The following is a 20,730-nucleotide window of genomic DNA, read 5'->3' on the forward strand; positions in this document are numbered from 1 at the left end:
AGTGTCAACATCTAGAGAGTAGAGAGTACGTGTCATCACGAGACCCGACTCTCAGATGTTTGCGACATACAACGACTTATAAAAATATGAAACCTTAAATCAACATGGACTTATTGCTCTCGAGTGGAAATCAGCATACAGCCATTCAAATGATAGTTGGGTTCCTACATACCACATACGGTTTATCACCAGCATTTCATTAAATAAACACGTACTAACCCAACTATCACGGCCACTATATTGATTCTAATGCCGACAACATCTTATAGATTTTTCAGAGAAATGTATCATTTAAAAGAAAAGAAAAGAAAAAAACGAATTTCTCCTCGGATAATTTCTCTTTTGGTGGCTAACATCATTTATTGGACCTACTACTCTGCCGGACCAGAGAGGCAGAGAGAGAGCCCAGAGTCCAAGACCCATCAAAATTCTATTGGGCTGGGTCCACCGAAGAATCAAGAAGCTGACATGGCCGGCGTTACAGTCCAGATCACTACTAGTACCGGATGCGCAGACGTCTACTCATCATTTGACGACTCTCTGATGGCGACTATCTCATCAGCTCCTCCTCCTCGTCTTCCCTCTCTGTCTTCCTCTTCGCGCCTCTGCTTTGCCTCCTCCGAAACTCTCGCGTTTCCTCCTTCAGCTTCGTCATCAGGTTCGCGATCCATAAGTCACACCCACCTCTTCAACAAGCTCATCGTCTCCGCTTCTTCTAGAAGCATCCACCGAACCGTCCCCGATAACAACGGCTCTCTCCCTCCTTCAACCCCCAAGTATATCTTTTTCATTCTTTTACATACATGCACTCATGTTTTGTGTATTGATTGATTATGTATCAGTATTTGTTTCCATCCAAATCATTTGATATTGAGCAGGGGAGTGAGGAGGCATGCAATCTCAGTGTTCGTCGGGGACGAAAGCGGAATGATCAATCGGATTTCAGGGGTGTTTGCAAGGAGGGGATACAACATCGAGTCACTTGCTGTTGGCTTGAACAAGGACAAAGCCCTCTTCACCATTGTCGTTTCTGGCACCGATACCGTCTTACGCCAAGTCATTGAGCAGCTTCACAAGCTCGTCAATGTTCTCAAGGTTCGAAATCCCAAATGTATATGTTCTTCTCATTTCTTCTGCACCATTTTGTGTTCAACTGTTTGTTTTACTCCTCTATTAATCTAATGGTTTAGGTTGAGGATCTCTCTAGTGAACCTCAAGTAGAACGTGAATTAATGCTTATCAAAGTTACTGCACATCCAGACTACCTTGCTGAGGTACTTACTTCCTTGTGTTGTACATCGCAACAATTCCTCAAAGTTTTGATATTTTTTCTGTTTATAATGATTGTCTGTCTTGTGATTGTTTCTGGTTTGCAGATCAGGTGGATAGTGAATATCTTTAGAGCTAAAATCGTGGATATCTCAGACCACTCAGTAACCATTGAGGTACTCATTTTTGTGCAGGCAGGCCTTTTGAGAGCAAATGAATCTCCATGATGTCATGGACTGGAAATAGTTCTTGCATTCGGATATTTATTGATCAAGTTTTGTGACTCAGTTACTAGGTTTTTTATGATCATACAGGTGACAGGAGATCCTGGGAAGATGGTTGCTCTTCAAAGAAATTTAAGCAAGTTTGGGATCAGGGAAATTGCCAGAACCGGAAAGGTGTGAACTTCAAAGACCATAGACATCAATTTTAGTTGTTATCTTCTACTTCTAATTAGTAATTACTCACACATTTTTACTGTCAACATCTTTAATCTTTCCTGCTTGTAGATAGCTTTGAGGAGAGAAAAGTTGGGTGCTTCTGCTCCATTTTGGCGCTATTCAGCAGCTTCATATCCAGATCTTGAGAGAAAAGTGACTGTTGATGCTCTTGCAGGGGCTGAGAATGGCGTTGTCAATCCCGAGTCTGATACATCTTCTGGGGTACATCCTTCCTCAGCCTATAGAAAGTTTCTGCTTTATATTTTCTTTATTTATTTTTGTTTCCTCTACATTTTACAATGGGATTCTAGTATGAGGCTGCTCCTTTTCCTCATAAATGAAGTGGAACTGTTGAAAAATAAAGAGGGACTTTATACTGTTTTGAATATATAACTTGTTTTAACATTTCGATGTAATAAATAGGATTCATGTTGAACTATATTATCTTGCGTGAACCCCATATGACACTAATCTGTAAAATTTAATAAGGTAGTATTGCCTAACCCTATCCATAGAGTATATGGCTAAACTAGGTGGATGTACACAATACCTATGCAGAAACTAAGAATGTCTTCAGACTTAATTGTATCTTATTCAAGACGTTATCAGACTCTAGCTTTTGTAGCTGTGTTGTTTGCTTATCTCTGTCATGATTTCACTGCATGACTATACCACTTTTATCTTCATAATCAGTGATATGTTTTTCTTTTGGTATAACAGTAAGTCAGTTTTGACCCATAGAATTATCTATCTGTGTTTTGTTTCTGAAGGGTGATGTTTATCCTGTGGAGCCTTCTGGTACCGCTAGTGTCAATCAAATCCTTAATGCTAACTGGGGTGTTCTCAATGATGAAGATGTAAGTAAGAGATCTTATTACTGTTAGTAAATAGTTTTAGTTTTTTCTTTTCTCTCTTTCAGTTGGATGCAAGTCATACACCACAGCAATCACCGAATTGTGTTCAAATGTATTGAAACTGTTCAGGAAAGTGCGGTCCACAAATACTAGATAATATTATTTTCTGAGAAGTTAGAATAGCTTACCCATGCTTTTTTTATGAATGTAATTTGTATGCTCATTTTCTAATTTCTTTCGTAAGTTAAAGCCATTTTCTTTTTTCTATTGAGTTACTCTCTACAGACAAGTGGACTTCGATCACACACTTTATCCATGCTTGTAAATGATGTTCCTGGGGTTCTTTACATTATTACGGGCGTTTTTGCCAGAAGGGGTTATAACATTCAGGTATATCTCCTTACACTGTTATTATCTTCTTTTACTTCATCTTTATTTTTCTGCCCACAAATTAAAAGGAAACATTGTATATATTGATAAATAATGATCAAATGCGAAGCTAGACTAAAGTCTGACCAGTTAGAGGAAAGCAGCCGCGCTTACTACGGTCGAGTGAAAAGTAGCAACTTCTTTAGGGCGAATGTTCTTGACATTTTGTATAGGATAAGGAAAAACTAAAACGTCAATTTGAATCATGATCAAGAATCTTGGAACACTTGTCTTGACTCTATTTAATCAAGTATAGTTTTTGACAATTTAGAATTAAGAGTCCAAAAATGTTGGACACTCCATTCAGAAAAGGTTTAATTTTGGCCGATATATTCTCCTTTCTATCTTCCATTCTATATCAAGGGATGGTTATCTATTTAACTAGGCTGATTTTTTTTTTTTTATCAGAGTTTGGCTGTCGGCCGTGCTGAAGTTGAGGGGCAATCTCGCATTACTACTGTTGTTCCTGCTACAGATGAATCAATTAGCAAGTTGGTGCAACAGCTTTATAAGCTTGTTGATGTACATGATGTGAGTATGATTAACTATCTTAAAGAAGCATTTGGTTGATGTGTTAAAATATTAGCAAGGCTTATCTGTTGTGAAGCATGTAATGAATGAATATAATGCTATGCTATCTAGTTCATGTATAACGATGCATTGTCTGCTCGACATCACACTCTTTGTGGCTTACTGGTGACTTGTTCAGGTTCGAGATCTTACCAACTTGCCATTTGCTGAGCGGGAATTGATGTTGATAAAAATAGCTGCCAATGCTGTTGCTCGGAGAGACGTACTTGACATTGGAAACATCTTTAGGGCCAAGGCGGTTGACGTTTCTGACCACACTATAACCCTTGAGGTGAATCAGCCCTTCTCAAAACCTAAATTAATTAGAACTATGATTTCTTATTGGAATTCTGGATCCCTGTTGAATGCTACCAGAAAGATTTTGCCTTCTCATGTTTGTGGTATTTTCAATAAAGATTCAAACCACCATTAGCACTGATCATCTTGATTGATATGTATTTATCCAGCTCACTGGAGACCTGAACAAGATGGTTGCACTGCAAAGATTGTTAGAACCCTATGGGATTTGTGAGGTTTGTCCTGAAATCTTAGTCGCGTCTAATAACTTATAAGTTTTAATATAGGGTTTAGGGTTTTGTTTAATAGGGCTTCACTCCTGCTTTTCAATATGAATGATCATGGTTATGTTTGTGGGTCTTGCAGGTTGCGCGTACTGGAAGAATTGCTCTGGTGCGTGAGTCAGGGGTCGATTCTAGATATCTCCGTGGATATTCTCTTCCTCTTTAGTTTGACGAGCTGCAAGGGTGAGTGTGAGTGAGTCATAAATTTGTGCAAGGCAAATATGCATATTTCTTGTACATGCATGTTACTGAGAAATGGTGAGTAGAATTACGACTTGCAGATTTATTGTGCTCAGAATTTTGTTGCAGATCAACTTTTATAGGTAATGTTATACTATATAGTCTTTATGTTTATTGTCATAATTATTTCCTGACACACAGTTAGCAGACTGTAGGCGCTAGTCTAGACAGTTTCTAGTTTCTCCAGTTTGCCTGTATGTACAGCACAGCAGTTAATTATGGGGAAACTGCACCCACCAGTTGGCCAACGCGACCTATGAAGATGAAAAAATGAGCTGCTACTAGAGCATTTGATCCTAGAGTAGGACTGTAGGAGACTCCAGCACGTACATATACTCCCCCATAATTTATATTGCCTGCTTGTTACTCACTTCCTCCATTGTTTATATTGCCTGCTTGTTACATGTCAATTGACAATGGTAATGGTAATGGTAATGTTGAGGCTCATGAGGAGTGATGCATCTGTTCTCTGTTTTCTCTAGTGCAAACTGAGAAAGAAATGAAAGGTTTGCCTATATGCTTGGGATGAAAGCAGAAAAGAGGAATTCAGATGAAGCAGGTTTTCATCCTTAATGCTAGAATCTACTACTCTTTAACCAGATACTCTCGACCAGAAGTTAAAGGTACAACACCGTACGACATGGATCAGAATCCCTAAATCGTTGCATTTTCCTGCGCAGACATTGTTGCTTGTTCTTTGGTTTCTTATTCTAACAACAGACGTCACCAATTTGTGAATAGAAAGATATCGGACATATATGATTTCAGATAGACTCTTCCTGCATATGTAATCTAGTTCAGCATATTCGAAGTAGTATAAAGGTTTCTGTGTCTGAGTATGACATGAAGATAGTGGTACCACATATATAAACACCAGCTCTATACATCAACTTGATTTGAAAGTTCTCCAGAAGAATCAGCTTCCAGACCTTATTAATGTACTGGAGTACAAAGTGGACACATATACTTATACATCCATGATTACGATAATGATACAGCTCTCACACCCCTTTCACAATACATAATAACTGGTAATAATACAACAAATATATTAAGGCTCACAAACAAGTTAGGAACAGAATTTGATCATTCCTGGGAGACAACAACAACTTGCTTCCCTACATTTCGACCTGCAAAGAGTCCAACCAAAGCCGATGGAGCGCTCTCAAGGCCTTCAACCATATCTTCTACGTACGTAACCTTCCCTTCTTTAATGTGAGGCAGAACCATTTCAAGAAACTTGCCATACAAATGATAATAACTAAAAGCAACAAAACCTTGCATCCGGACCTCTTTGGCGATCAGTGACGTTAAGTTGTGCACACCTTCAGGCTTTTCAAGGTTGTACTGTGAGATCATCCCGCAAACTGCAATTCGGCCACGGGATCTCATGTTCAATAGCACTGCATCAAGCATCTTTCCTCCAACATTCTCATAGTAAATATCGATACCTTCAGGGAAGCACCTGGTTTTAAAGCAAATGACACATATCAGACTAGGACTAGCTGTACGAAAAGAACGACAATGCGGGAAGTCCAGTATGTATAGATCTCTAAAGAATAATGACCTTTTCAAAGCTGCATCCAAGTTGGATTCCTCTTTATAATTGAAAGCCTCGTCAAACCCAAATGTGTTCTTCAGCAAATCGACCTAAGTTACACAAAGATATACTGTTAAAGCTGGAGAGAGTGGTAAAACTGTGATGCAAAAACTAATATATATCGTAGTTGGCATTGATAAGAAAATAGCAATGACTGATGGAAGACCTTTTCTTTGCTTCCAGCACTTCCAACAACATAGCAACCCATGAGTTTGGCAAATTGGCCAACAAGTTGACCTACTGCTCCAGATGCTGCCGAAACATAGACCGTCTCTCCTTTCTTAGGAGAGCAGATCTCATAGAGACCAGCAAAAGCAGTAATCCCAGGCATGCCTGAATAACAAAGATGAACCTTAAGCATCAAGCCTGAAGCAGGCAGATATATATATACAAGGATATTGGAAGTCATACCAAGAATTCCAGTATAGTAAGAGAGAGGAATAGAGGGGTCTTGGTGAATCTTAAAGAGAGACTGCGTTGCTGTGATGAGACTGTACTCTTCCCAGCCAGTAATCCCCCAAATGAAGTCGCCCTGCTCAAATTTTGGATCCCCAGATTCCAAAACTCTAGCCACTCCAAATCCGGTTATAGGCTGCACGTACATATAAATCAAATTTGAGTAACAACCATGGAATTGAAAAATAACAGAGACTGAGTGAGTGAGTGAGTACTGACGGAACCGGGATGGAAGGTGTCGACGTAGGAGGCAGTTTCGCGTTTGGTCATTCGGCCTCTCATATAAGGATCGCAGGACAAGTAGAGATTCTTGACGAGCACCCCTGTGGAACCTTGTGGCAGCTTCAGTGAGGTTGTAGAGGTCCTCAGCTCCATGTCGGATTCTTTGGGGAAGCCGGTGACATAGTCTTTCAGTATCACCTGCTTGTTGCTCATCACTTGACACTCGCTCGCCATGGCTACTTGCTCTTTAGATCAAATTCCCCCTCCAATGCTTTGGTCAAACTATAAACAACTTCGCCAAAACAAAAACAAAACTATAAACAACTTCGCTTCGCTAAAGGTGGGCTGGGCGAAACCTGGAAGCAGTGAGCCTCTGCGGCCTTTACCGTAATGAATAAAAACTCTGATAAAGCATCATGGAGTGGAGTATGCCTCGATCACTTTTGGATGTAAAATTAAGTTGTTTTGTTTTTAATCTTCAGATTTACATCTAATGGTGATTGATTATACATCATTTTGTCAGTAACTGACTAGGTGAACATGACTGACCGAGAAAAGACAAGTATGGTGTCATTTCAAACATTGGCGAGTGCACAAGTGCATTCATATCTTCCTCTCAATATTAGATCGCACACCCATTTTTCTCTTCATACTTGATATTAATGCAAGTACCATCGTGAAAATCATACCACATTTATTAAGATCACACAGCTCTCGTCAATACACAACAGGCAATATCCAAAGCAGGCTAACCTAATACCTGATACAAGTTCTGAACATACACCCAGGTGCACGTACTGCAGATGCCCTTAAACAACTTAACATAAAAACTAAACACTCGGACTTGAGAAGTGGGATGGATCTAGGCAGATTAGTAATCACTCCGTGGAACTACAACCACCTGCTTTCCCACATTGCGGCCGGTTAGGAATAGAATTTCATCATTCCTGCGAGACAACAACAACTTGCTTTCCTACATTTCGACCTGCAAAGAGTCCAACCAGAGCCGATGGTGCGCTCTCGAGGCCTTCAACTACATCTTCTACGTATGTAACCTTCCCTTCTTTAATGTGAGGAATAACCATTTCAAGAAACTTGCCATACAGATGATAATAACTAAAAACCGTAAAACCTTGCATCCGGACCTCTTTGGTGACCAGAGACATTAAGTTATGTACACCTTCAGACTTCTCCAGGTTGTACTGTGAGATCATCCCACAAACTGCAATTCGGCCGTGGGATCTCATGTTCAATAGCACTGCATCAAGCATCTTTCCCCCAACATTCTCAAAGTAAATATCGATACCTTCAGGGAAGTACCTGTTGTTAAAGCAAATGACACATATCAGATTAGGACTAGTTGTAAGAAAACACCGACAATGCGGGAAGTCCTTGTAGTATATCACTATATCTATAGAGAACAATGACCTTTTCAAAGCTACATCCAAGTTAGATTCTTCTTTATAATTGAAAGCCTCGTCAAACCCAAGAGTGTTCTTCAGCAAATCAACCTTAAGTCACATAAATGATACACAGTGTTAAATAAAAGCAGGTAAACAAGTAAATCGAAAATAGTGAAACCTGTAATATGAAAACTAATATCGAAGTTGGCACTGATAATCAAATATCAATGCAATGACTGAAGGATCACCTTTTCTTTACTTCCAGCACTTCCAACAACATAGCAACCCATGAGTTTGGCGAATTGGCCGACTAGTTGACCTACTGCTCCAGATGCTGCGGAAACATAGACCGTCTCTCCTTTCTTAGGAGAGCAGATCTCATAAAGACCAACAAAAGCAGTAATCCCAGGCATACCTGCATAACAGAAGGTATACAGCAGATGAGACTTGAGCATCACGCCTGAAGCAGGCAGACATTTTCCGCTATAGTTAATTCTTTGATGCTGAAGCAATTTCCTTAATACTAGTAGCAGACGACACTAAGTTGAACACAGACAGGAATGTGGTCACTATAAGATGTCTTAGGATTGACATATATACTTTGGCATCATACTAGATCGATGTTAGAGTTGTAGGCAGCTGGACATTAAACTGAGCAGATTTCACGTTGAATAGAAAAGAAAAGTAGAAGAAGTTAACTAGTGCATTCTGAAGCAATTATCCAATACATGCAACCAGTGACACAGTCATACAAAGATATTCAATGTTTAAAAGATACAAGTGAATTGAAGGCATATACCGAGAATTCCAGTATAGTAAGAGAGAGGAATATTGGGGTGTTGGTGAATCTTAAAAAGAGACTGGGTTGCAGTGATGAGACTGTACTCTTCCCAGCCAGTATGACCCCAAACAAAGTCGCCCTGCTCAAACTTTGGATCCCCAGATTCCAAAACTTTAGCCACTCCATATCCAGTTATAGGCTGCGCATATAAATTAAATATGAATAACAAGTACAACCATGAACTGTTAATTGAAAAATAACAGAGAGAGACTACTGACGGAACCGGGATGGAAGGTGTCGACGTAGGAGGCAGTGAATTCGCGTTTGGTCATTCGGCCTCTCATGTAAGGATCACAGGACAAGTAGAGATTCTTGACGAGAACCCCGGTGGAACCTTGTGGCAGCTTGAGTGAAATTGTAGAGGTCCTCAGCTCCATGTCGGATTCTTTAGGGAAGCCGGTGACATAGTCTTTGAATATCACCTGCTTGTTGCTCATCTCGCTCGCCATTCCTACTTGCTTGCTGTTGAGATCAAACTGCTCAATGCTTTGGTCGTCATTTCGATGAGTGATCAGCTATTATCTATACACACGTACAGATATGGACAAACGACAGGAATGGTATTTCTGATGGACTTGGCTTCTCTGCTTGAAAGCAAAGTTGCAAAGATCTGCTTGGAAAACCACAGCAAGTTGCCACGCACTCCATTCCAGTTATGGGTTCTCACACTTCACCCGACGACGACGTTGGTGCTTACGTCATCCACCTCTACTTACTTACGAGGCCCGACCCAACCTAACCCTACCCTACCAAACCCAGCCCAGCAGCCCCAGCTGTATCTGATGCCTTCACCAGCCAACTTACACATGCCCAATGCCCCAACAACAAAAACAAAAGAACTTTGCAGCAGAACACAAGAGTTTGATTCCCTTGTCTTCTGTTCTATCAATCTCCAAGTATTAGTGGTCTTCATTTTCTTTTCAGCAACTACTGTAGGTTGCATTATGCGTTATTCTTTTGGAAGTTTTTTAATTATTTCAATTTTATGTCTTATATTTTTCATTTAACTAGATCTACGTCCACCTACAAAAGACGCCTTATACATACAAGAATGTTGTCATTTCAAAAATCGGAGAATGCATAAGTGCATTCATATACTCTTCTCAATATTAGAACACACATTGCCTTTCTTTTCATACTTGATAATAATAGAAAACATGCTACATTTATTAGGATCAGACAGTTCTCCTCAACATAAAATGCAATATCCAAAGCAAGCTAACCATATTCTAGCCAAAAAAAAAAACAAAGAAGAAGCAAGCTAACCATATACCCGATACAAAGTTCATTACATATATACACCATGGTGCACTGCAGATGGGCTTAAACAACTTAACATAAAAGCAAATGACTCGGACTTCAGAAGTACATATGGAGCCGGATTAGTAATCACTCCCTGGAAACTACAACAACCTGCTTTCCCACGTTGCGGCCAGCAAAGAGCCCAATTAGAGCCGCAGGAGCGTTCTCAAGGCCTTCAACTACATCTTCCACATATGTAATCTTCCCTTCTTTTAAGGCAGGCAACACTGTTTCAAGAAACTTTGCATACAGATGATAGTAAAGGGTCACAATGAAACCTTCCATGCGGACCTGCTTAACAAACAGAGACATCAAATTATGTATGCCTTCAGGCTTCTCCAAGTTGTACTGAGATATCATCCCACACACTGCTATTCGCCCTTTCAGCCTCATGTTTGGTAGCACTGCATCAAGCATCTTTCCCCCCACATTCTCAAAGTAAATGTCAATACCATCAGGAAAATACCTGCAGGTTAGCCAAAAACAACTTTAAACAAGATGTATATTCCCAAAATGAGGTACACAAGCGCAGCATGAGACCAGACACTTTGTTTTCCCCTTGTGTTTCTAGATTGAATTCAGACTCTTATTAATGCCTGTGGAGGGTTTGTACCTCCAAATCCAATATTGGAAAAACTAACCAGTCTAGTGCACTATAATTAGAATAAACAAAGATCCTAGACTAAGTCAAAGCATTAAGCATATTTTGGATTCCGACTGCTAAGAGATATATTACATTCTCACCTTCTTAAAGCTGCATCCAGGTCAGGTTCGTCTTTATAGTTGAAAGCCTCATCAAATCCGAATTTGTTCTTCAGCAGATCAACCTGAGATCCCATGTTAACACAGTAGATAAAAGGGTACGAAGTATTTTGAATATCAGGATATTCAGATATATAATGAATACAGGTCATCAGGTTCACAGTCTATGTAGTATATTACAGTATTAGAGGCATATCAGATGAGACGAAAAAACAGTAGAACTGCTTTAGATTGAGTGCAGCAGCTACAAGAATAAGACTAAATTGATAACACTTCTATTTGTATGTAGGTAATTGGTCACCATAATAGTACTTCCCAATAATGTCTCCATCTTTGAATTCCAAGAATTTGGTACACATCACTATAGACATACACGTTTAACATAAATAATCATTCAATTGAGTCAAAGATATGGAATTCCAACTAAAACATTCACTGATCTACAAGTACCAGTAACTAACCTTTTCCTTGCTTCCAGCACTCCCAACAACATAGCAACCTGTCAACTTTGCAAATTGGCCAACAAGCTGACCTACTGCTCCAGATGCGGCTGAAATGTAGACAGTCTCTCCTTTCTTAGGAGAGCAAACCTCAAAAAACCCAGCATAAGCAGTCATTCCAGGCATACCTACATAACATATGAATACGTCAGATGAGCCCAAACAACCAGTAGACTCCAACAAGAGATCTCATGAGGGAACAGTAAACAATATGCACAAAAAAATATTGACACCAGCTGTCAACTTGTGAATATAGCATGAAACTTTTATGTTCTCTGCTCATACATGAAAAGGAGCCAACACAATCAGTTGCACAAAAAACTATTGCCACAACTTAACTCAAGGGGTTAGGCCCTCAAGAGCTGCAAGGGAACAAATTGTGGCTAATCAAATTTGCACATTAGACTAAAAGACTTGGGAGGTCTATAAGTAACACAAACCAGTTTGTTAGTTACAAAAAAGTAGAAAGCAGGAGAAGTTGGCAATACCGAGAAGTCCAGTATAGTAAGAGAGAGGCACATCAGTGTGGTGAATTTTAAACAGAGACTCTGTGGCAGTGATGACACTATATTCTTCCCAGCCAGTATGACCCCAAACCAAGTCGCCTGGCTTAAACTTTGGATCCCCAGATTCCAGGACTTTAGCCACTCCATAACCAGTTACAGTCTGCAACATGGAATTCCAAATTTTCTTTAGTTTGCTCTATATATGCAAATCTCTGAATAAAGCACACTTTTTTTTTATTCCAAATTATCTCATGCATTACAATTTTACATCATTGTCCTTATGTCACCTGGCCTCCAAACCTGGAATTAAAAATCTCTCATCCACATGACCCAAAGAAGCGAATTTACAGAAAAAATGATAAATAAAAGGGATCTGCTAGAAGACACCTGGCCGGGGTTGAAGGATTGGACATAAGAGGGCCTGTCGTGCTTGGTCATATGGCCGCGTAAGTAAGGATCGCAGGACAAGTATAGGTTCTTGACGACAAGGCCAGTCGACCCTTGTGGAAGCTTGAGTTTGGCTGTGGACGTCCTCAATTCCATGTCGGATTCTTTGGGGAACCCGGTCACATAGTCTTTGAATATCACCTGCTTGTTGCTCATCTCGCTCGCCATTCGTACTTGCTTGCTGTTGAGATCAAACTGCTCAATGCTCTGGTCGTCCTTTCGATGAGTGATCAGCTATTATTTATACACACAGATATGGACAAACGACAGGAATGTCCATTCCGGACAAGCAGAGAAGCCAAGTCCATTCCGGACACACCATTCCAGTTATGGGTTCACATTTCACCCGACGACGAAGTTGGTGCTTATGTCATCCACCTCTACTTACTTACGAGGCCCGATCCAACGTAACCCTACCCTACCAAACTGTATCTGATGCATTCACCAGCCAACTTACACATGCCCAATATGCCCCAACAACAAAAACAAAAAGAACTTTGCAGCAGAACACAAGAGTTTGATTCCCTTGTCTTCTGTTCTATCAATCTCCTGGTATTAGTGGTATTCTTTATTTTCTTTTCAGCAACTACTGTAGGTTGCATTATGCGTTATTCTTTTGGAAGTTTTTTAATTGTTTTAATTTTATGTCTTATATTTTTCATTTAACTAGATCTACGTCCACCTACAAAAGTCGTCTTATACATACAAGAATGTTGTCATTTCAAAAAGTGCATTCATATCTTCTTCTCAATATTAGATCACACGCTGCCTTTCTCTTCATACTTGATAATAGTATAAAACATGCTACATTTATTAGTGATAAAGTAATTTGGGATTCACATCCAAAACCAATTGGTAATGGGTGGAGTGGCCCAAACCCTTATTAACCCACATGCAAGGTCTCATATTCCCGATGTGAGATATATATCTTAACACGCCCCCGCACGTGTGACGAATCTTCTCAACACGTCTCCGCACGTGTGTCAAATCTTCAACCCTAACACGTAGACAACATTTGAGTGACGTGGAGTTCGTGTGGCCATTGGGCTTCACACGTGGACGTGGGTAACCCGCTCTGATACCATGATAAAATAGTCTGGGGTTCACATCCAAAACCAATTGGTAATGGGTAGAGTGGCCCAAACCCTTATTAACCCACATGCAAGGTCATATATTCCCGATGTGAGATATATATCTCAACAATTAGGATCAGACAGTTCTCCTCGACATAAAATGCAATATCCAAAGCAAGCTAACCATATACCTGATACAAAGTTCATTACATATACCAAGGTGCACTGCAGATGGGCTTAAACAACTTAACATAAAAACAAATGACTCGGACTTCAGAAGTACAGATGGAGCCGGATTAGTAATCACTCCCTGGAAACTACAACAACCTGCTTTCCCACGTTGCGGCCAGCAAAGAGCCCAATCAGAGCTGCAGGAGCGTTCTCAAGGCCTTCAACTACATCTTCCACATATGTAATCTTCCCTTCTTTTATGGCAGGCAACACTGTTTCAAGAAACTTTCCATACAGATGACAGTAACTGCTCACCAGGAAACCTTCCATGCGGACCTGCTTAACAATCAGAGACATCAAATTATGTATGCCTTCAGGCTTCTCCAAGTTGTACTGAGATATCATCCCACACACTGCTATTCGCCCTTTCAGCCTCATGTTTGGTAGCACTGCATCAAGCATCTTTCCCCCCACATTCTCAAAGTAAATGTCAATACCATCAGGAAAATACCTGCAGGTTAGCCAAAAACAACTTTAAACAAGATGTATATTCCCAAAATGAGGTACACATGCGCAGCATGAGACCAGACACTTTGTTTTCCCCTTGTGTTTCTAGATTGAATTCAGACTCTTATTAATGCCTGTGGAGGGTTTGTACCTCCAAATCCAATATTGGAAAAACGAACCAGTCTAGTGTCACTGTAATTAGAATAAACAAAGATCCTAGACTAAGTCAAAGCATTAAGCATATTTTGGATTCCGACTGCTAAGAGATATATTACATTCTCACCTTCTTAAAGCTGCATCCAGGTCAGGTTCGTCTTTATAGTTGAAAGCCTCATCAAATCCGAATTTGTTCTTCAGCAGATCAACCTGAGATCCCATGTTAACACAGTAGATAAAAGGGTACGAAGTATTCTGAATATCAGGATATTCAGATATACAATGAATACAGGTCATCAGGTTCACAGTCTATGTAGTATATTACAGTATTAGAGGCATATCAGATGAGGCGAAAAAACAGTAGAACTGCTTTAGATTGAGTGCAGCAGCTACAAGAATAAGACTAAATTGATAACACTTCTATTTGTATGTAGGTAATTGATCACCATAATAGTACTTCCCAATAATGTCTCCATCTTTGAATTCCAAGAATTTGGTACACATCACTATAGACATACACATTTAACATCACTATAGACATACACATTTAACATAAAAATAGTCATACAATTGAGTCAAAGATATGGAATCCCAACTAAAACATTCACTGATCTACGAGTACCAGTAACTAACCTTTTTCTTGCTTCCAGCACTCCCAACAACATAGCAACCTGTCAACTTTGCAAATTGGCCAACAAGCTGACCTACTGCTCCAGATGCGGCTGAAATGTAGATAGTCTCTCCTTTCTTAGGAGAGCAAAACTCAAAAAACCCAGCATAAGCAGTCAATCCAGCCATACCTACGTAACATATGAATACGTCAGATGAGCCCAAACAACCAATAGACTCCAACAAGAGATCTCATGAGGGAACAATAAACAATATGCACAAAAAAATATTGACACAAGCTGTCAACTTGTGACTATAGCATGAAACTTTTATGTTCTCTGCTCGTGCATGAAAAGTAGCTAATACAATCAGCTGCACAAAAAACTATTGCCCCAACTTAACTCAAGGGGTTAGGTGTTGAGATTGGTGTTCATTCTCATGCAACTAGAAACCATGCAAAAGGTGATGCAACAAATATTGACTTGGTGAATAGCTAGCTATGATATATAGCTATACAAAGCTTTAAATGATGTTTGTAGAAATTGAAGGTGAAGAGTTAGTCTTCAATGGTGTGCTCCTGCTTTTGTAATAGGAGGGAAGAAAAAGGCTTTGCCTTTTTCACATGAATGGATGTTGCCTATAAATTGGCTGCATGGAAACCATTTGAAGCATGCAAGCAAGTCTGCATCAAGTAAGCATCAGACAAGCAATAGAGAGCTTGTGGGTTGTGCATGAGAGTGAGAGAGAAAAAAGTGCTACGAGGGAAATTCTCTTAGGTGAGATATAGTGTTCTTGGGTATTCTATGAGTGAGGGTGTACAAGGGTTTGGGATTTGGGTCATGAGATTTAACTCATGTATCTTGTACTAGTTTTTTTCTCATAGTGGAAGAGTTATATCTTGGGGTGGACGTAGGCAGGAAATTTGCCGAACCACGTTAAATCTCGTGTCAACTGTTTTTCATTCTTGTTTGTTATTCTACTTTATTGCAGTGTTGTTGGGTGTGTCTGTTTCTGAATCTCAACATTAGGCCCTCAAGAGCTGCAAGGTAACTAATTGTGGGGTTTGTGGCTAATCAAATTAGCACATTAGACTAAAGACTTGGGAGGTCTATAAGTAACACAAACCAGTTTGTTAGTTACAAAAAAGTAGAAAGCAAGAGAAGTAGGCAATACCGAGAAGTCCAGTATAGTAAGAGAGAGGCACATCAGTGTGGTGAATTTTAAACAGAGACTCTGTGGCAGTGATGACACTATATTCTTCCCAGCCAGTAGGACCCCAAACCAAGTCGCCTGGCTTAAACTTTGGATCCCCAGATTCCAGGACTTTAGCGACTCCATAACCAGTTACAGTCTGCAACATTCCAAATTTTCTTAAATTAGCTCTATATATGCAAATCTCTGAATAAAGCACACACATTTTTTGTTATTCCAAATTATCTCATGCATTACAATTTTATATCATTGTCCTTATATCACCTGGCCCCCAAACCTGGAATTAAAAATCTCTCATCCACATGACCCAAAGAAGCGAATTTACAGAAAAAATGATAAATAAAAGGGATCTGCTAGAAGACACCTGGCCGGGGTTGAAGGATTGGACATAAGAGGGCCTGTCGTGCTTGGTCATATGGCCGCGTAAGTAAGGATCGCAGGACAAGTATAGGTTCTTGACGACAAGGCCAGTCGACCCTTGTGGAAGCTTGAGTTTGGCTGTGGACGTCCTCAATTCCATGTCGGATTCTTTGGGGAACCCGGTCACATAGTCTTTGAATATCACCTGCTTGTTACTCACTTCCACTCCGTCACTCGCCATTTTCAGCTTCTCTCTCCTCTCTGTGTCTCTCTACAACCGTAACTGAAGAAGATGAGGGCGATACGAGCAATATATGCCAGGAAATATAGTAATCACTGTAATTTCTTACCTTACTATGATGTCACAGCCCAGCTCTCTCTGGAATTTTCTGTTTAGAATCAAAACAAATTTCTTGGACAATAAATTTCACATTTTTGTCACGTTTGGTTTCTTCAATGCCGCTGACAGCATTGGCGGAGCCAATGAAGGACCGGTGAGGGCCTGTGCACAAGGACCGGTGAGGGCCTGTGCGCCTAGAGAAATATTGAATTTCATTGGTTAATCTTCTTTGTGCCTCTGGATAAATATTGAATTTCATTGGCTAATCTTCTTTGTGCCCCCACAACAATTCATCTTCTTCTACTTCGATTGGGATTATGCCTAGTTTCTCTTCTATAGTTCTATTTCTTGTATTTGGGCTTTAGCTTTTTAGACTGGGTTTTTGGAATGTGTCTCTTAATTTCCACAAAAAAGCTAGACTAAGACAAAAGTCATTATTAATTTGAATTAATGGGATATTTTTAACCTGAAGAATGAACACTGTGGTCATGGTATGTATGAACGTTAAGTTTTGGTTGGGAGCTGTGTAGATTATGTAGACAAATTCTGGGTTTGCAAACTTCAATTTTTGTACACACAAGTTACAGAGAGGATTCAAAGCACCAAGGTGCACTTAAACCAAGATGAATAGACCGTTGGATTACATTTATCTTATTATTTAATATTTAAATAAAAAGTTAAGTAGAAATATCAACGGTTAAGATTTTCTAATAAATACTTGGTTCACTTGTACCTTGGTATATGCAAGAATTTTCGCACAAGTTAGCCACAGGTAATGCTTATAGTTGTGCGTATATATATATATATATTAGTATAATTTAGCGGTAAGAAATTTTTGTGCCCCCATTGATATATTTTTCTGGCTCCGTCACTGGTTGACAGTACGACGTCCCTGCTTACGTCAACAGTTCATTGCTGTCCTCTTGCACTATGTTGTTACCATTTCTGGGGTACAAGTTTCATTTTTTTACTTGTAAATTGCAATTCAATACAAACACAAGGATGGTTTGGAGGACAGGTTGGTTTGGAGGACAGCAAAGGATGGAACTCAATAGTTTTGTGGAAATACATGCATGGAAAACTACAACCTGATGATATTCGACAACCTCGTGGCTACCATTTGTCTTCAATCTGCTTCCTCTGTCATAATAATGTTGAGACTGCAGAGCACCTCTTCTTGCATTGTTATTTTGCAACTAATATCTGGGAAAATCTTTTGGATTTGTTTCAGGTTCGGGGTATTTTCAATGATATTATTTCTTTCTTTACCTACCCTATATGTCATGTTTATAGCTCTCAGTTAACTCTGCTATGGTGGGGAATGATTGGTGCTGGTTTTTATGCTATTTGACATGTAAGGAATGCTCTTCGTTTTCAAGAGTCAATCATATTTTCAGGTTCCTTACTCCATTCTATTAAGATGCAACTTCATGAGATTAATCTTTTGAGTAAGGGCACAATGAAGAATACTGTAGACGAGCTTTGCATTTTGCATTGCATTGGTATTAGGGGCAGGCCATCTAAAGCGCCAAAAATTGTTGAAGTTATGTGGCATGTTCCCTTTATTTATTAAGTCAAGCTCAACACTGATGGTGCGGCTCGTTGCTCTCCTGGTGTGGCATTTTTCGAGATCATTTGGGTCGGGTTTTAGGTTGTTTTTCAAGAAATCTTGGTTTTGCTACTGTATTAGAAGCCGAGCTGCAAGCTGTCATTCACGCCATTCAAATGGCTGCACAAAGAGGTTGGCTTTCTAGTTGGATTGAATTGAAAGTGATTCTACTTTAGTGATTCATTTTCTTTCTTCATTTCAAGTTGATGTACCTTGGCGTTTCACTACTGAATGGTTTAACTGTCGAGCTATTCTTGCTACTATGACTATTAATTAAAGTATCTCATATTTATCAGGGGGATAACAGTGTTGCGAACTGCTTAGCTAATTTTGGTGCGGATAATGCGGGAGTTTATTGGTGGGATTCATGTCCATCTTGTGCAATTACAGCTTATTCACGTGATTTAGCAAGTATTCCCAACTATCGTTTTAGTTTGTGATCTTTTATTGGTCTTTTAATTTGTAACTCTTCTTCTTTTTTCCGGAAGGGGTCTTGGTCTATGTCTTTTTCTTTTTTTTTCTTTTTTTATGAGGGGAGGAAATTACAAGGAGAAGCCTCTACAACAACCTATACTAAAACGATCAAAATTAAAGGCATTAAGTGTGGAGAGCGAGAGCTTGCGATTCCAGAGAGTTGGATTTGGGACTGATGCCCCAAGCTAGCCATTGCATTGGTCACAAAATTTGCTTCCCGAGAGACATACTTGAAGGTGATCTCTTCAAACTTGGAAGCCATCCAGCCAACATCACTAAAAAGAGTACGGAGTCTCCAAAGAGAAAGGGGGGGGGGACCTGTTGTTAATAAGGTCAATAATAAGCTTAGAATCACCCTCAACTTGGACACGCCGGATGTCGTTGCAAAGCGCATGGAACAGACTGTCTCGAAGAGTACTACAATATTCAGCAATAAGAACATTGGAGTTACCCACACAACGAGAGCCAGCTAAAATTGGATTGCCCTCATGGTTTCTGATTACAAACCCAGCATCAGCCTTCTTGTTGTGGCAGACGGAACCATCAAAGTTGAGCTTGACAAGATTACATGGAGGCGGGAGCCATTTGATGGAGGAACTTGCTGGAATGGCAAATCCATTGGAGTTGGTCTTGTGGCCTCTAGTAGTCGGATTATGGCTTATGTAATCATTACTAGAAGAAGCAACAACATGCACAACAACAAAGTTGGGGTTGGGCGTGCATCCTCTAAAAATATAATTGTTTCAGGCCTCCCATAATTTCCAGCAAAGGAGAATGCAGTTTTCAGCTGTTTCTTTATCTTTTTCCTTCCTGAACAGGGAAAGAAACCAGTCATAGAAAGATGAATAATCAAAAGCATTAGTACCAATCATATTCCAAATACTCATAGCAAAAGGGCAGGAGAAGAAGAGGTGGTTTAAATCCTCCTCCCCATTGCTACAGAGAGTACAAGAAGAGCTAATAGTGTTTGAGTAACGAGCTAATCTAGCCCTTGTTTTCAGCGTCTCTCTAGCCAGGAGCCAAGCAAAAATTTTTGCTCTGGGAGGGATATTCAACTTCCAGATGGCGGTTTTGGTCTATGTCCCCCACTCCTTTTCTGTACTCTTTTGTTTCTCTTTTTTCAATAAATAACTGAAACCGAGCGTATGGCTGAGCCTCCCAACTTGGCTGGGATCCAAACCCTTAAAAAAAAAATACAAACACAAGGTACAGAAATCCTTGGAGGCACAGCTTCTTCACCAGATCAAGATGACAGTAACTACAATTTAAGCAGATCGAACAGGAAACATGTAGCCATCTTTCATGTATGAAAGGTCCAAATACTAAACTCTACTTGTGTCCCTCAGACTACATTTATTTATCTTGCCGAAATGTAAAATTTGAAGTTTCAGTTTCTCATGAGTTTCATTGAGATAAATCCATTGATGTAGCTAGTCATTCATTCTCAGGAAACAACAAGCACCTGCTTTCCTACATTGCGGCCAGCAAAGAGGCCAAGCAAAGCCGATGGAGCATTCTCCAGGCCTTCAACAACATCTTCAACGTATGCTTGCCTTCTTTTATGTAAGGCAGAACGAATTCGAGAAACTTGCCGTAGATAGGAAAGTATTTTGCAACCAGGCAGTTTTATTTGATGTCCAAGCAGATCTTAGCAACTTTGCTTCCAAGCAGAGAAGCCAAGTCCATTTCGGATACACTTCATTCCAGTTATGGGCTCACGCTTCACCCGACGACGACGTTGGTGCTTACATCATCCACCTCTACTTACTTACGAGGCCCAACCCAACCTAACCCTAC

At 39.9% G+C, this 20,730-nt stretch overlaps 5 protein-coding genes across 6 annotated transcripts; 1 reads left to right on the forward strand and 4 right to left on the reverse strand.

The window, feature by feature from the left end:
- The first annotated feature begins 468 nt into the window (after positions 1-468).
- Positions 469-4,793, forward strand: LOC101295370 (acetolactate synthase small subunit 2, chloroplastic-like). Its single transcript, XM_004288685.1, has 12 exons — positions 469-776; positions 879-1,095; positions 1,191-1,274; positions 1,377-1,445; positions 1,584-1,667; positions 1,779-1,931; positions 2,480-2,566; positions 2,849-2,953; positions 3,401-3,523; positions 3,702-3,854; positions 4,030-4,095; positions 4,226-4,793. Exons 1-12 carry the CDS (start codon positions 469-471, stop codon positions 4,307-4,309), a joined length of 1,533 nt encoding a protein of 510 aa, XP_004288733.1. The 3' UTR covers positions 4,310-4,793.
- A 483-nt stretch (positions 4,794-5,276) lies between these two features.
- LOC101300754 (NADP-dependent alkenal double bond reductase P1-like) lies at positions 5,277-7,097 on the reverse strand. Of its 2 annotated transcripts, XM_004287122.1 has the most exons (5): positions 6,659-7,097; positions 6,395-6,575; positions 6,150-6,316; positions 5,951-6,033; positions 5,277-5,848 (listed from the first exon to the last, which is right to left on the reverse strand). In XM_004287122.1, the coding sequence occupies exons 1-5, from the start codon at positions 6,893-6,895 to the stop codon at positions 5,470-5,472; spliced, it is 1,047 nt and encodes a 348-aa protein (XP_004287170.1). In that variant the 5' UTR covers positions 6,896-7,097; the 3' UTR covers positions 5,277-5,469. The 2 variants fall into 2 exon arrangements, with proteins under 2 accessions (XP_004287170.1, XP_004287169.1); XM_004287121.1 differs by having other exon boundaries at positions 5,277-6,033.
- A 113-nt stretch (positions 7,098-7,210) lies between these two features.
- Positions 7,211-9,467, reverse strand: LOC101300474 (NADP-dependent alkenal double bond reductase P2-like). The gene is made up of 5 exons (XM_004287120.1): positions 9,124-9,467; positions 8,864-9,044; positions 8,313-8,479; positions 8,090-8,172; positions 7,211-7,981 (listed from the first exon to the last, which is right to left on the reverse strand). Exons 1-5 carry the CDS (start codon positions 9,352-9,354, stop codon positions 7,603-7,605), a joined length of 1,041 nt encoding a protein of 346 aa, XP_004287168.1. The 5' UTR covers positions 9,355-9,467; the 3' UTR covers positions 7,211-7,602.
- Positions 9,468-10,123: 656 nt separating this feature from the next.
- On the reverse strand, positions 10,124-12,633 carry LOC101301231 (NADP-dependent alkenal double bond reductase P2-like). Its single transcript, XM_004287123.1, has 5 exons — positions 12,363-12,633; positions 11,958-12,135; positions 11,431-11,597; positions 10,952-11,034; positions 10,124-10,673 (listed from the first exon to the last, which is right to left on the reverse strand). The coding sequence occupies exons 1-5, from the start codon at positions 12,588-12,590 to the stop codon at positions 10,295-10,297; spliced, it is 1,035 nt and encodes a 344-aa protein (XP_004287171.1). The 5' UTR covers positions 12,591-12,633; the 3' UTR covers positions 10,124-10,294.
- Positions 12,634-13,647: 1,014 nt separating this feature from the next.
- LOC101301518 (NADP-dependent alkenal double bond reductase P1-like) lies at positions 13,648-17,150 on the reverse strand. The gene is made up of 6 exons (XM_004287124.1): positions 16,861-17,150; positions 16,515-16,781; positions 16,112-16,289; positions 14,963-15,129; positions 14,457-14,539; positions 13,648-14,177 (listed from the first exon to the last, which is right to left on the reverse strand). Exons 2-6 carry the CDS (start codon positions 16,749-16,751, stop codon positions 13,799-13,801), a joined length of 1,044 nt encoding a protein of 347 aa, XP_004287172.1. The 5' UTR covers positions 16,752-16,781; positions 16,861-17,150; the 3' UTR covers positions 13,648-13,798.
- Positions 17,151-20,730: the final 3,580 nt, after the last annotated feature.

The sequence above is a fragment of the Fragaria vesca genome, linkage group LG1, assembly GCF_000184155.1.
Source record: "Fragaria vesca subsp. vesca linkage group LG1, FraVesHawaii_1.0, whole genome shotgun sequence".
NCBI classification, from domain to species: domain Eukaryota; kingdom Viridiplantae; phylum Streptophyta; class Magnoliopsida; order Rosales; family Rosaceae; genus Fragaria; species Fragaria vesca.